This window comes from Erinaceus europaeus, chromosome 15 (genome assembly GCF_950295315.1).
Source record: "Erinaceus europaeus chromosome 15, mEriEur2.1, whole genome shotgun sequence".
Taxonomy (NCBI): Eukaryota; Metazoa; Chordata; class Mammalia; order Eulipotyphla; family Erinaceidae; genus Erinaceus; species Erinaceus europaeus.
In genome coordinates this window covers 6,281,656-6,296,245 of record NC_080176.1, presented here as the reverse complement: position 1 = coordinate 6,296,245, position 14,590 = coordinate 6,281,656, and the positions used below count along the sequence as shown (strand labels likewise).

General features: G+C 57.9%; 1 protein-coding gene across 3 annotated transcripts; it reads right to left on the bottom strand.

Moving 5' to 3' along the window:
• Positions 1-1,913: 1,913 nt before the first annotated feature.
• Positions 1,914-14,201, bottom strand: FBXL16 (F-box and leucine rich repeat protein 16). 3 transcript variants are annotated; one of them, XM_060172692.1, is made up of 7 exons: positions 13,832-14,201; positions 12,981-13,051; positions 7,608-8,266; positions 4,638-5,146; positions 4,228-4,339; positions 3,929-3,992; positions 1,914-3,620 (listed from the first exon to the last, which is right to left on the bottom strand). In XM_060172692.1, exons 1-7 carry the CDS (start codon positions 13,852-13,854, stop codon positions 3,472-3,474), a joined length of 1,587 nt encoding a protein of 528 aa, XP_060028675.1. In that variant the 5' UTR covers positions 13,855-14,201; the 3' UTR covers positions 1,914-3,471. The 3 variants fall into 3 exon arrangements, with proteins under 3 accessions (XP_060028675.1, XP_007528051.2, XP_060028676.1); XM_007527989.3 differs by having other exon boundaries at positions 4,228-4,312; positions 13,832-14,196; XM_060172693.1 differs by lacking the exon at positions 12,981-13,051.
• Positions 14,202-14,590: the final 389 nt, after the last annotated feature.

Below are 14,590 nucleotides of genomic sequence, written 5' to 3'. Positions count from 1 at the left end.
GGTGGTAGTGCAGTGGGTTAAGTGCACATGGCACAAAGCACAAGGACTGGTGTAAAGATCCCAGTTTGAGTCCCCAACTTCCCACCTGAGGGACATCGCTTCACAGATAGTGAAGCAGGTCTGCAGGTGTCTATCTACCTCTCTCCCTTTCTGTCTTCCCCTCCCTTCTTGATTTCTCTGTCTTGTCCAACAACGACAGTAGTAACAGCAACGATAAACAAGAAAAAAAATGGGAAAAATAGCCTCCAGGGGCAGTGGATTCATTGTGCAGGCACTGGTGGCCAAAAAAAAAAAAAAAAAGCCATTCATTAAAGTATGCTGGTCTCTTGCCTTTATCCAGCTTTTGCAGTCCTTACTTTGTCTGACAAGGTCACCCTTGAAGTGATTGAGGGAAGTGAAATGGGAGGTAGGTGAGGAGAGTATCTAGGTCTAAGTAGAAAGAAAGTATTTGATTAAGTACTTTATGTTGTCTTTTTTAGGTCTTTTTTCTTGCTTGCTGTATCCGCTTGATTTTTTTTTCCCTCCAGCGTTATCCCTGGGGCTCAGTTTCTGCACTATGAATCCATTGTTCCTGGAGGTCATTTCCCCCATTTTTCTTTGCCCTTGTTATTGTTAATGTTGTTATTGCTGTTGTTGAATAAGACAGAGAGAAATGGAGAGAGGAGGGGAAGACAGAGAGGGGGAAAGAAAGATAGAAACTGGGAGTCCGGCGTTAATTCAGTGGGTTAAGTGCACTTGGCGCAAAGCTCAAGGACGGGCATAAGGATCCCAGTTCGAGCCCCCAGCTCCCCACCTACAGGGGAGTCGCTTCACAAGCAGTGAAGCAGGTCTGCAGGGGTCTGTCTTTCTCTCCCCTTCTCTGTCTTCCTCTCCGCTCTCCATTTCTCTCTGTTCTATCCAACGACGATGACATCAATAACAACAGCAATAATAACTACAACAACGACAACAAAGGGAAAATAAATAAATAAATAAAAACCTGTAGACCTGCTTCATCCTTCTTGGATCTGTATTCTCCCCACCCACCCTCCCCAGAGTCTTTTACTTTGATGCAATTAATTTTTTAAAATATTTATTTATTCCCTTTTGTTGCCCTTGTTGTTTTATTGTTGTAGTTATTATTGATGTCATTGTTGCTGAATAGGAGAGAAATGGAGAGAGGAGGGGAAGACAGAGAGGCAGAGGGAAAGACAGACACCTGAAGACCTGTTTCACTGTGAAGTGACTCCCCTGCAGGTGAGGAGCCGGGGGCTCAAACCGGGGTCCTTATGCTGGTCCTTGTGTTTGTGTCACGTGTGTTTAACCCGCTGGGCTACTGCCCGGTTCCACTCTCTTGGCTTATTTTTGGGAAGGAGGGAGAGAGAGAGCGAGAGAGAGCAGAGCATTGCTGGGCTTTGGTATACAGTGCTGTCTGGTTGGAACCCAAGAACAGTGAGACCTCAGGTATGTAAGCTGGTGTGCTAACAGGTTGAATGTGCTCTCCAGCCTCTCATCACAGTTTTACCAAGAAATAACAGTGTGCTGCTCTGTGTATCCTGCAGTGGGCTGGCCCCAGAGGCACTGCCCCTCCAGTCCTGTTCTCTCCTGCAGCTGGGAACATGTGCTCTTCTATGTCCACACCTCTCCTAGCCTAGCATGTGAGGTGTGAAGCAGGATTCATGGTGGCTTTGCTCTTCTGAAAGGAGGGATCAGGTGCCAGGGACTTTGGAGAGACCATCACAGGCAATTACTGAAGTCTGTCTCTCCCTGCTGGAGCAATGACACCAAAACCTGGCCTTGCAGGGTGACACAGTGGCCCCCAGGCCTGAGAGTGGTAAGTTGCAAAGGACACAATAATGAGGACACTTGGGCCCAGGAGCTGATGCTCTTTCCTCAGCCATGACCTGATGACCTAAAAAACGACACAGACGCGTGTTTTTACAACTTTTTTAATATATATTTTTATAAACAGGTCACGTGATAAAATAGCACAAGAAACACTTACCAAATATAAGGTTATATCTTCCGCATATACAGGAGAATGAGGTCGTTATGTACAATAAGAAAATGGTTTTAGGGGTTGGTTGGTTTTGTTTTCCTCTCTCCCCTTAGTTTTTCCTCCTACAGTTGTTGGAAATATCACAGCTTCTGTTGCATTAATACTTTGGACAAATGGACAGCTGCCCCCTCCCCATGAGGAAGCCATGGGGAGGAGGAGCTGGAGAAACTGGCTCCTGACCATCTCAGCCCCGGAGCCTCCGGCCGGCACTCCAGGACATGGAAATCTTTGGGCTGTCGAACTGCTTCTCTGCTTCTATAGCATCGCTCGCTCATTTTCTCTCCCTCTCTCTCTCTGACTCTCGAGAAACTGGTTACTCTCTTCCAACCAGGTGGGGGTGGGGGGTTGTCCCAAGATAGGATGTGGGTGCTGTGTCTCCAGGGGTAAAGGAATGGAAAGAGGTCCCAGCCCCTTCCTAAGCAATGGCCAAGAGGCGCCAGCATCCTCCAGGCCTGCCTTGAGTTGGGGTCAGACAGGATATGGCCAGCGCCTTTTCAGGCAGGCAAAAGTTTGGGAAGCTGGGGTGAGGGTGCGGCTGGAAAGGGGCCCTCCCTCCTCTGGGTTCTGAGGCCTGCTGCCTGTTCACTGAGCCTCGGCTGAGGGCCTTCTTCCCATGTCCGCTGGAGGCAGAACTGACGAGACTGCCATGTGGCAATGAGCACCCAGGCCGCACTGGCTGAGGTGTGGGTTCCCCCAAGGCCTGAAGGCTCTGGAGAGTCACCCCAGCTCGGGGTGTCTCAGTGGACCGAGATGGACTGAGCTAGCGGGACCAAAGTGGCCAAGGCCAAGGTTGCTGTAGCCAGCTGCCTCCCCCCACCCTGTTCTGTGGGAGCCTGGCCAGGGCGCAGTGACCTGTGCACCTGTGGGGGTGGGCAAGGAAGATGGATGCTCGCTGGGCTGGCTGGCATGAGGAGGGAGGTGGGGTGGGGCGGGACTTGGGCTCCTTGGTGAGCCATGGCTCTGGGGGTGACCTGTGCCCTGCTCACCTGGAAGGCTCCAGGCTCTGTGCACTGGAAAATTCGGGATGGCCTTGGACCATTCCAGGTCCCTGTGTCCTGGGGGACACAGCACCCCCTCCATCCGCCTGGGCCCTGCCCGGGATGGGGGAGGCAGTTGGGTGCAGCAGGAAAGGCAGTGGGGGCAACCCCTGCGATGGGCAGATGATGGCGGCGGTGTGGCGGGTGGAGGGCGGGTGGGCGGGCATGCAGTGCGGGCACGAGGGCATGCTCAAAGTCCCAGAAGTGCGTGCGAGCTGGGGTGGCCTGGCCGCGCTGCCCAGGCAGGGAGTCGCCCCTCCGTGCCTGGCCTCCCACAGGCTGGGGCTCCCCCAGGGCAGATAAAGGCGGGGATAAGGGGTCTCCAGGGCAGGGCTGGGGAGGGGCTCGGAATGTCCCAGCCCTGCCTGAGCCCAGGGTCGCTGTTATGGGCCTGCGTTACTCAATGACGAGGCAGCGGGGCAGGTGCTGGGAGAAGTATTTGAAAAGCTCGGGCGTGGCTCCGGGGCAGTTGGTCAGCTCCAGCTCCTCCAGCTCCTGCAGCTGAACCAGGCCGGACAGCCCTGTGGTGGTCAGCAGCGGGCAGCCTGCGGGCAGCACAGGTGGCTGACTGGGCGGGGCAGGAGAAGGGGGCGGGCAACTGGACAGCTGGGGCCAGAGAGAGTGGGCGGAGGCAGAACTGCAGGAGTCTGCAGGGTTTGGGCCACCCTACTCTCTGCAAGGCAGCTTCTTGTAGGGCAGCGGGGACATGGCTTGTGCAATGGGCAAGGCCAGGCCTACCTGCCCTCTCCCCCTCTCCCCCCAGCTCCCACAGTGGTCACCAGCAGTGAGTCTGCAACAGGTCCTGCGGGGCCAGAGCAGTGCTGGTGAGTGGTCACCATCCACAGTGTCTCACCTGCCAGAGACAAGAGACGCAAACTCCTCATGGCCAGGAGGTGCTTCAGCCCGAAGTCCTGCACCTGGGTAGGGAGTGGGGAGTTACCTATTCCCCCAAGCCCTGGGGAGTCCCACCCCAGGACTCAGGCCTTAGCCCTGCAGCATCTGGAGGGGCAGCGGACTGCTCAGCACCGCAGTAAGCCAGGAGGCTGCTGGAACAAGCTGGCAAGGGCTGCAGGCACGTTGCTAGCTATGCAGAGGGACCCCGGATTTGGCCCCCGGCCCCTCCTCCCCCATGTCTGGACGTTCGTGCAATACCTGGCAGCACCATCGCAGGTAGAGGCTGCGGAGGGACGACATGGTGGACAAGTAGCTCAGGCCGGTGTCCGTGATGCGCACACACCTGCGGTGCAACAGAGGGGCTGCCCACCTCCGAGGCCCGGCCCCCGACATCCAGCCTGGCCACCCTATCCTGGGGGTATCACCCCAGGACAGCGGCTAAACCCCACCGTCTTTATTGGGCACACACCTCTCCTGTCTCGCTGCAGCTCGGGATTGGCCATGGCTCTAGATTCGGGGTTACCGGGTCCTCAGCCCAAACCCATCGCGGGGAGCCCCGCCCCCTCGCAGAAGCCCCACCTTCACGGAGTCGTGGTACCTCCCCTTCCGGTCGTGGCCCCGCCCCTCGCAGCCTAACCCTGGGGGCTCTGGCTTATGAGTGCGCACACCTGTCCAGCACCAGCTCCTCCAGGCGGTGCAGGTCGCAGGCCACGTACTCGAGCGCCATGTCGGTGATGCGTGGGCACCACGAGAGGTCGAGGCTGCGCAGCTTGCGCAGGTTCTCGGCCACCAGCTCCACGCCGTCGTCGGTGACCTTGGAGCAGCCAGAGAGGCTGAGCGCCGTGAGGTTGGGCAGGCTGTGCACCACATTGACCACGCCGTGGTTGGTGATCTCCCAGCAGGACAGCAGGCGCAGTGTGTGCGTGCTGTGGCCCTGGCGCGCCGTGAAGTAGGCAAGCGCCGTGTCCGTCACGTGGTAGGCCTGCAGGCTCAGCTCGGCCAGGTTGGGCAGCAGCTGCGAAATGGCAGCGATGGCGTCGTCCGCCACGTTGATGCAGTCGCTCACGCTCAGCGAGGTGATGCGGGCGCTCAGGCTAGACCACAGCCCCGCCTCCGTGAAGTCATTGCAGCCTGACAGCTCCAAGCGCACCACGCCCTGCATCTGCTCCAGCATGACCTGTGGTGGGGGGGAGGGTGCGGAGTCAGGGTGGGCTGGCCTCCCAGGACACCCGGTCCTCTCCAGGGTGTCCAAAACTGCTCGCAAGCCCGCGAGCACCCAGGACACAGCTCTGACAGGCGAAGGCCTGCTGCATCTTAGAAGGTGCTCTGTAGCAAACAGACTTTCATGCCTGAGGCTCCAAGGTCCCAGGTTCAGTCCCCAGCACCACCATAAGCCAAAGCTGAGCAGTGCTCTGTTCGCTCTTCCCTCTCTCTGTGTTTCTCATTAAAATAAATAAATAAATAATTTTTTTAAAGGCGGAAGGTAGATAGCATAATGGTTATGCAAACAGACTCTCATGCCTGAGGCTCCAAAGTCCCAGGTTCAATCCCCCGCACCACCATAAGCCAGAGCTGAACAGTGCTCTGCTTAAAAAAAATTTTTTTTTTTTTTTTAAAAAGGTGCTCCGTAAGGGGCAGGACCTCTGCACCGGGCTCCATCATCATACTGGATCTGGGTCCCTGCACAGCCACCCCTCCCCCACCTCCCAGGGCCCTGCTTCAGGACTCCACTGGACTGGGTGGGCCTGTTTTGTTGTTGTTGTTTTTTTTTTTTTTAAGTGGTGCTGAGGGATGAAATGAAGGTCTCCCTGACCTGATCATTTTAATTCTGTAAACTAAGAAAGAGACACCCACCACCCACAACTTAGAGGGTAAGGCATGCCCTCTACCTTCTGATATATAATACTTCTCAGCGCCCCACAGTCTCCCTCTTCAAGTTCTTAATTATCTTTGAACAATGGGCTTGCTGCTTTTTCCACCAGGGTTGTTGCTGGGGCTCTATGTCAGCACTACAAATCCATGACTCCCAGTGGCCTTTTCTTTCTCTGTTTATATTTGATGGGACAGAGAGGCATTGAAAGGGGACAGGAAGATAGAAAGGAGACAAATCCGGTGGAGGGTAGATAGCATAATGGTTATGCAAACAGACTCTCACACCTAAGGCTTGAAGTCCTAGGTTCAGTCTGGCAGCACTGCCATAAGCCAGAGCTGAGCAGTGCTCTGGTTAAAAAAAGAAAGAGGGGTCTGGCAGTAGCACAGCGGGTTATGTGCACATGGCTCAAAGCGCAAAGACTGGTGTAAGGATCCCGGTTGGAGCCCCCAGCTCCCCACCTACAGGGGAGTTGCTTCACAGGTGTGAAGCAGGTCTGCAGGTGTCTATCTTTCTCTCCCCCTCTCTGTCTTCCCCTCCTCTCTCCATTTCTCTCTGTCCTATCCAACAACACACAACATCAACAATGGCAATAATAATAACCACAACGAGGCAACAAAAGGGGGAAAAAATGGCCTCCAAGAGCGGTGGTTCATGGAGCAGGCACCGAGCCCAGCAATAACCCTGGAGGAAAAAAACAAAACAAAACAATAATAACCACAACAATAAAACAGCAAGGGCAACAAAAGGGAATAAATAAATATTTAAGGGAGTCGGGTGGTAGTGCAGCAGGTTAAGCGCACGTGGCGCGAAGCGCAAGGACAGGCGTAAGGATCCCAGTCTGAGCCCCCAGCTCCCCACCTGCAGGGGAGTCACTTCACAGGCGGTGAGGCAGGTCTGCAGGTGTCTATCTTTCTCACACCTCTCTGTCTTCCCCTCCTCTCTCCATTTCTCTCTGTCCTATCCAACAACGATAACATCAGTAATAACTACAACAATAAAACAAGGGCAACAAAAGGGAAAATAAATAAATGAATAAATAAATATTAAAAAATTTAAGGAAAAAAAGAAAGTGGAGTCGGGCAGTAGCACAGCGAGTTAAGTGCACATGGCGCAAAGCTCAAAGACTAGCGTCAGGATCCTGATTTGAGCCCCACCTCCCCACGTGCAGGGGAATCCCTTCACAGGCAGTGAAGCAGGTCTGCAGGTATCTTATCTTTCTTTCCCCTTCTCTGTCTTCCCCCCTCTCTCCAATTCTCTCTGTCTTATCTAACAATGATATCAATAACTACAACAACAGTTAAAAAAAGGCAACAAAAGGGGAATTAAATAAATATTTTAAAAAATGAAAAGAAGAAGAGAGGTCCGGGAGGTGGCTCAGTGGATAAAGTATGGGACTCTCAAGCATGAGGTCCTGAGTTCAGTCCCCGGGAACACATGTGCTAGAGTGGTATATGGCTCTTTCTCTCTCTCTCTCCCCTACCTTTCTCATTGATAAATAAATAAAATCTTAAAAGAAAGAAAGAAAGGAAAGGGAAACACTAGCAGACCTGCTTCACCACTTGTGAAGCATCTCTCTTGCAGGGGGGAGTGGGAGCTTGAACCTGGGTCCTTGCATATGATAAGTAAAGCCTGTTTTCTCAAATTATGTGGCCTGGTATACTTCCCCATCCCCACCCCCTGCTGGGACACATGCCCCACCAGGTCAGCACTCGCATGGTCTGGGGCTGGTCCCTGCATGCCTCCTCTGGCCCAAGATGGGGCGTACCTCCAGGCCAGCGTCGGTGATGGTGGAGCGCTTGAGGCTCATGGCCTTGACGCCCTTCTTGGAGAGCGCATAGTTGTCGATGAATTCGCAGATGTCTAGGTCAGATACTCCCACCAAGCAGAAGCCCTCGAAGCCTCGTGCGGCGAAGCCCTGCAAGCTCACGAACTCCTTCTCGCCGCTGGGCAGAATGTTGTAGAGCTCCTTGGCGTGCAGCACAGGGGTGAGGCCTGCCCAGAACTTGGGCTGGTAGAGCACACGCCGCCATGCCTTGCACACCTGGGCCAGCACACACTTCTCACAGGCCGAGAAGTACCAGAAGAGCCCATTGAGTATCTTCTCATCTGTGGCCAGTGGTGGCCGCTCCACCAGGGGCCCGGATGTTGGGGCTGAGGCTGGTCCACAGAGGGGGAGCCCCGCTGAGGGACACAGGCCCCCAGCCAGGGCAGCCCGGGGAAGTGGGGCTGCCAGGCTGGGGGGTGGGAGGGAGGGTGGGGGAGGCGGCTGGCAGGGCCGGTTCTTGGCGGCAGGTGTGCCCTTGGTGATGCTGGCCGTGCCCATGCCATTAGGCTGACTGGGCAGCTTCACCAGGCCGTTTCGAGGCAGGCACGGGGGCTTGGGGTCACCATCCATGCCCGGGCTGGACATCTTCCCCACTCGCTCTGCAGAGAACGACCGGAGGAGGGTGAGCCTAGATGGAATGGGTGCCCCCCCCCCACATCCGTTGGACTACCCGGCAGAAGGGAGCTGAGCTGGGGTGCCACTGTAAGTAGCAGCAGAAAGCAGGACTATGATGCCTAGGGGCCTCCCTGAACACCCAGTCTCACTGCGCCCTCTGGCACCCAGGCACAGGGCTTCCCCACACCTGGGTACTAGGTTCTCACCTTCCAGTGAGAGTAGGGATGGAGCCAGAGACCCGCTGAGATGGCTCCCTCACCCTTGCAGCCTTGGACCCCATCAGTGGCTGCCAGGCCCCTATGCACAAGGCACGGACTATAGATGGCCTTGTTTCCCTGTGCCAGGGTACCAGCACGGCCCTCTGGGATGGTGTTTGTACCAGGCCCGGAGAATCTTGGGGGCCACCAGAGTGCCCCATACCCCAGCACCAGAGGGAAAGTGGGGTATGGGCAAGAGTAGATAGCATAATGGTTATACAAAGAGACTCTCATGCCTGAGGCTCCAAAGTCCCAGGTTCAATCCCCCGCACCACTTTAAACTAGCTCTGAGCAGTGCTCTGGTTAAACAAAAAAAAAAAAAAGAGAGAGAGAAAGTGGGGTGTCCTACCAGGTGAGCCAGCGCAGTGCCTGCACTCATGACCCTGACCCCTGCCCGACTCACTGAAGACCTGCTGCGTGCAGAAGCACCCCTGGAGGACTTGCCAAGGCTAAGTGCAATGCTGCCCTTGGGCCAAAATGAAGTGGACTGAGGCTCGGGGGCACCTCAGCCCCCTCCTCAGGTCTCCGAGGCTGGGGAGAGGTGGCTTGGCGTCACACACACTGGGCCAGGCCTTAATCTGGCTGTGTCCTCTCCAGCCTTCTTTTCCTTTCTCCCTTCAAAAAAAACAAAACAAAACAAAACATTTTTTTTCCCTTTTACTTATGAGAGAGAGGGAAAGGAAACCAGAACAATATTCTGACAACATGTAGTGTCAGGGATAGAGCTTGGGGCCTCATGCTTGACAGTCTGACACTTTGTTCACTGAACCACCTTCTGGGAAAGCTTTCTTTTTAGTTGCCATCAGCATTATTAGTAGGGTTCAGTGCCTGCATGATGAATCCACAGGCAACCTTTTTATTTATTTATTTATTTATTTATTTTGATAGAGACAGAAATTGATGGGGTCAAATGAGGTGAGAGAGGTGAGAGAGAGGAAGACAGACACCTGCAGCACTGCTGGGTCCTTGTGTGTTGTAACATGTGCTGTACTGAGAGTGCCACCACCTGGGCAATCTTTGGTGGCTCTGGCATGAAAGTCTTTTTGCAGAACCACTATGCAACATATCCCTTAGCCCAGTATATTTTATTTACTTACTAACATGAAAGAGAGAAAGAACTAAAGCATCACTCTGGCACATGTGAGGCCAGGCTTGAACTCAGGACCTCATGTTTTCAAGGGCAATGCACACCTCCCAAACACTGCCTCCCTTTTCACTCTGGTTTGAAAGGGGAATCTTGTCTTATGCCCTGTGGTCACACCCCAGGGCAGGCATCCCACCTCCCCTAGCTGGTGGGTGACCTTGGAACTACACCTGCCCCAGAGACTCAGAGCAGGGCAGCCAGTGCTGGTCTTCCCTGGCTAGCCGAGCTAGACAATTGCCCCAGGGCGTCTCTGGGAAGATGCCCATGAACCTGGGGAGCATCTGTGTGTTCCCCATAATAGGTTCAGACCTGAGGAGAAGGGCAGCCACTGGCCAGGCAGGGAGGGGAGGCCCCAGCAGCTCAGCCCTTGGTGGTATCTGAACACTGGATAGGGTACTGTGGACTAGCATTCCATAACTGGGGAGGGGCGCAGACCTGAGCTGGAACCTGAGGTCTCACCAGAGCGCATGACCCTCATGGTTTCTGATCCAACTGTTCTGTCTTGTTTTGTGTGACCAGAGCGTCACTCAGCTCTGACTGTTGGTGGTACCAGGAGTCTAACCTGGAGCCTCTTAACATGGAGGCCCAGTACACTGCTGCCCTCCACCCAGCTCTGTCCAAAGTCAACCTTCCATGTGCTGGCTGTCTCCCCATCTGTCCCTGGAGGAGACACCACATGCACCCTGGACCAGGAGGGGCCATGCCCTGGCAGCTCCATCATGGCAGTTCAGGCCTGGGCATAGCAGCCTTACACTGGCTGGCAAAACCACAGTCACAAAGTTCTCACTCGGAGAGTCAGTAATCAGGACTTGAATCTACCCCACCCGCGCACACACCCAGCTCCGTCTGGGGCTGGACCAGGAGCCTCTCTCCCTCCTGTGGGCGGTGCTCTCTGGAGGGGCAGTCCCAGGCTCTCCTCGGTGGTGCGGGCAGCACCATGGACAGCGCCAAGGCCCTGCGTGCAGAGAGGTCTCAACTGCACCCTGGACAGCAGCTGGGGAGGTTGGGGGGGGGGGTGTGCAGGCACAGCTCAGCAGGGAGGGGCCCTGGCACTGCGGGATGCAGGAAGAAGTCGCCTGCTCCGCTGAGATCCGGAGGAGGCGGAGGCGGAGGCGGCAGCAGGGGAGAAATAACTCAGGGCTGTGCCGATTTCGACTGCAGGCTCCCAGGCAGCGCACGTGGAGCACCCGCGGGGGGGGGGGGGTGTGCACGTGGATGCCCCTGGCGTCTGGGGGCTCCCTCTGCACCCCCGCGGAACCTGAAACTTTGGCATGCCACCAGCCCTTCCCAAAACTTAAGTGAAGCCAACCCAGAAGGAGCAGGAGCAGGGAACCCTTAGCCTGTGTGCAAAAGTCACAGGCCGCCTCTTCCCCCCCACCCTCAGGGGCAGGAGCAGGGAACCCTCAGCATGTGCGCAAAAGTCACAGGCCGTCTCTCCCCCCGCCCCCCAACAAAAAGAACTGCTCTCCCAGTATGGCCTGGGTCCTCAGCGACTCACTGCAGTGGGGCTCAGGAGAAAGCAGGGGTGCTGCATTAGGGTCCCAGCCCCCCAGCATGTGAGGTACAGATCCCCCACCCCTCAGTCTCTGTGGCTGACCACTGGGGTAGCGAGCTGGGAGGAAGCTGGGTGCTCTGTGGTGGAAGGATGGGGCAGGAGCTTCCTACAAACATGGTCTCAGTCCTGGTGGCTGTGTATTGTGGGAAGTGGCACTGGGGGAGCTCCCTTCTGGGGGGCAGTGGGAGAGGACAGGCAGCCTCAATGGAAGCCCATGGAGAGGTGAATGGGCTCTGCAGGTCAAGGCTCTAGGACCCAGCAAGCTCAATCAAAGCCTTGCCTCTGGTTCCTGCCCTGCACCCACAGTCCAGGCTGACCCCCCCCCCCATCCTGCATCCCCTTCTCCACTAGGTGGAGCTGCCCCCTACAAGCTCCTATCTTCAGTGGAAGCACCAACCTGCAGGGACCCAGGCCAGTCACCCCTGTCTACCTGGATGGCTCTCCCCAGGGGCTCTGCGAACAGAAGGGCCTGAGTGCTACTGGATGGGTGGGTGATGTATGGATGTGTGAGTGGACAGATGAAAGGATAACGTATGGCTGGGTGGCTGGACAGGCGGACAGGTGGGTGAGAAGTGGCTGTCTAGTTAGTGGAGGTCAGGTGGAGAGGTAAAGCTGCCTGAGGACTGCCGGGGCCATTAGGAGCTGGAGCTCAGCTCCCACAACCAGTATGACCAAGGTCAGTGTCCACCAGGGCCTGAGGACACTCCCCAGGGCTGGGCTGACCCTCAGAGCATACCTACAGCCTCTTTCCTGGCTTCCTCAGGAGTCAATGGGTTGAGGAAGTGATCTGCCCTTGTAAGTGACCTGTTTTTGCTGGACCCAGGGGGAGGGGATAGGAGCTAGTGAAGGAGGCAGTGGGGGGTCCTGCCCTCATCTCCCCAGCACCATGCTCCCCATTACAGGGCTGAGCCCCTTGGCATCACCTGGCTGGGCAAAGAGACCTAAGTGAATGCTCAGAAGGGGTGGGCAGCCTGAGCATCCAGTCTGAGGGCCAGAGCCCTAGCCAGCATAGTCCAGAGAGCCAGCCTAACCAGGGCCAGCTTCCCTCCTCCCCCTCGCCACCCCCCGCCCCACATCTGCTTTCAGAGCAGCAGAGTTCAGTGTCCTAAAGACTGCTAGGACTCCCAGCCCATAGGCCTCAGGGTAGAACTCGCCCCTCCAGCCCCAGGTTCTCCTCTCTGTGTCTCCTCCAGGGCATGGCCAGTGCTGGGCGTCCCCACAGGACCCAGCTGACCGTGCCCCTGCCTGCCACAGACTGTAGAGCAGGGCACGGCAGGGGAAGTCATATCAGGTGATCTGCGGTGGCGGCCTGAAAGCCAGGGTGACAACTGAGGTGGCTAGGGAGGGGACAGGTTGACAAGCCCCATGATGTGCTTCGTGACTCAGGCATGCTCAGGTCCCTGCCACCCTGCACAGGCACCCCCGCCCCCGGCTCAGAGATGCTCCTGGGGTGCAAGCTACCCCCCCAACACTCTGGGGAAACAGAAAGGAGAGGCCCTGGCCTAGAGTACACAGGGACCTCAGGTGACACCTCATGGACACCCCAGAAGACCTGGGTCCGGTGCCCCCGCCCCCTCAGGACAGTTCAGTCACATGGCCCTGGCACCTGGGCCATCTGGCACTTGCTGCTTTGAGTGGCTGACTTGAACCTTGTCCCTCTCTTCCCTACCAAGTGAGGGGATGTGGCCTAACTCCACCTTTGTGACTGGCCTGGCCAAGGCCCCTTTCGGGCCACCACTTACCCCACGGAGCCTCCTTCTGCCACCGCCACTCTCCCTGGATGCCAGCCCTCTGGGGCGCAGGAGTCAGCCCCCTGTGGGATGTGACGGGACTATGGGCAGTGAAGGGGCCTCCCCCCTGGGGGTGACAAGCTCCCGAGCTGTCAGCAGTGCTGTGCTCGCTAATCCCGATGGCCCAAAGGCCCCCCACCTGTTCAGAGGAGAAAGGAGCCACTGAGGTGCCTGAAGCAGGTGTACAGGGGCTGGGGGAAGCCACACAACCAGCCCAGTGGGAGGCCCAGTGGGGCTAAGGGGCCAGGCTGGTAAGGCCTCCTTGGAGGCCAGGCTGGCCCAGTGGCCTGGGCAGCAGCAGGGTGCTGAGGCCCTTGGCAGTGTGGCAGGTGACATGGGCAGGACCATCTGTTCTCACCACAGGGAGATGGGAGGTGCTGCTCGGCTCCTACTCCCAGGCCTGTCCGGTGGTGCCCAGGCCCATCTGAGACCCTTCAGCCTCGGCTGAGGCCTGACCCCTCCTTCTGAACCAAGCACGTGGCCAGCCCCTCCCTGTCCTCCCACAGTGTCTGGGCCTGCAGATCTGACACCTGTCTCTCGGGCAGGCCAGCGGTTCCTGTGTTGGGGCGGTGCTGATTGCAGCCTGCCATTCGGTCCACCTACACGCAAGGCGGAGCCACAGCGCAGGTCCAGCGGGCCGCGGGTAGGGACGGGCCTGGAGGCCAGGCAGCAGCACCGGGAAGGGGCTGCGGTTACGTAAGCCCGGGGTAGGGCGGCGCTGTCCCAAGCCCCCTCCCCGCCCTGCTCATTGTGGCCGCTGCGGTGGCACGGCCTGCCCCCTCCTCGGCGAGCGCGCACCTTACCTGGGCCTGGGCTCCTGGCTCATGCCACGCGACTGGCCGGGCGTCCTGCGCTCATGGGGGGCCTAGCATGGGCGCCGCGGAGCGGGGAGGCGGCCGAGGTGCTGGCCTGGCCAGTAGGGCCCGGCCGCGCCCGGCGCCCCAGCCTGGCCGGCCCCCTCGGCCGCGCCCCAGAGGAGCTTCGGGGCGCGAGAGGACGGGCGCCCCGAGCCTCCCCCAGGGAGGCTGAGGCTGTGCCCAGATAAATAAGGCCGCTTTGCAGGGAGCCCGGCGGGCGCCTCCTCCCCTCGCCCTCCTCCCCGCGCGCCGCCGCCGCGCGCCCCCCACCCGCGCGCGCCCCGAGCCGGGAGCCAATCGGCTGCGCGAGCCCGGGCGGGGGCGCGAGGATGCCCGCCCCGCCGCGCACGGCCCCGCGCCCCCGGGCGCGCGCGCAACAACAGGCCTGGCGCGGGGCGGGGCGGGGCGGGGCGGGGCGGGAGCTGGGAGGGAGGCAGCGTTCAGGCCCTGTGAACCCCAATCCCAACAGCGCTAGCGTGGGAACCACAGCCCCAGGGTACGTGGTTCTACCTGGCTGATGGGGCCTGTGCACCCCAGCCCCTGGAGGCCACCTGCGGGGTGCGAGGGGACACCGACATCTTCCTGGGACCCCCTACCAGCGACCCCTATCCTCCCTCACCTTTGCCCAGGCCCCTCAGGCCCCTCCTGGATTCTTATGTCCCCAGTGCACCTGCTGGGTGCCAGGACCCATCAGTGGGACACACA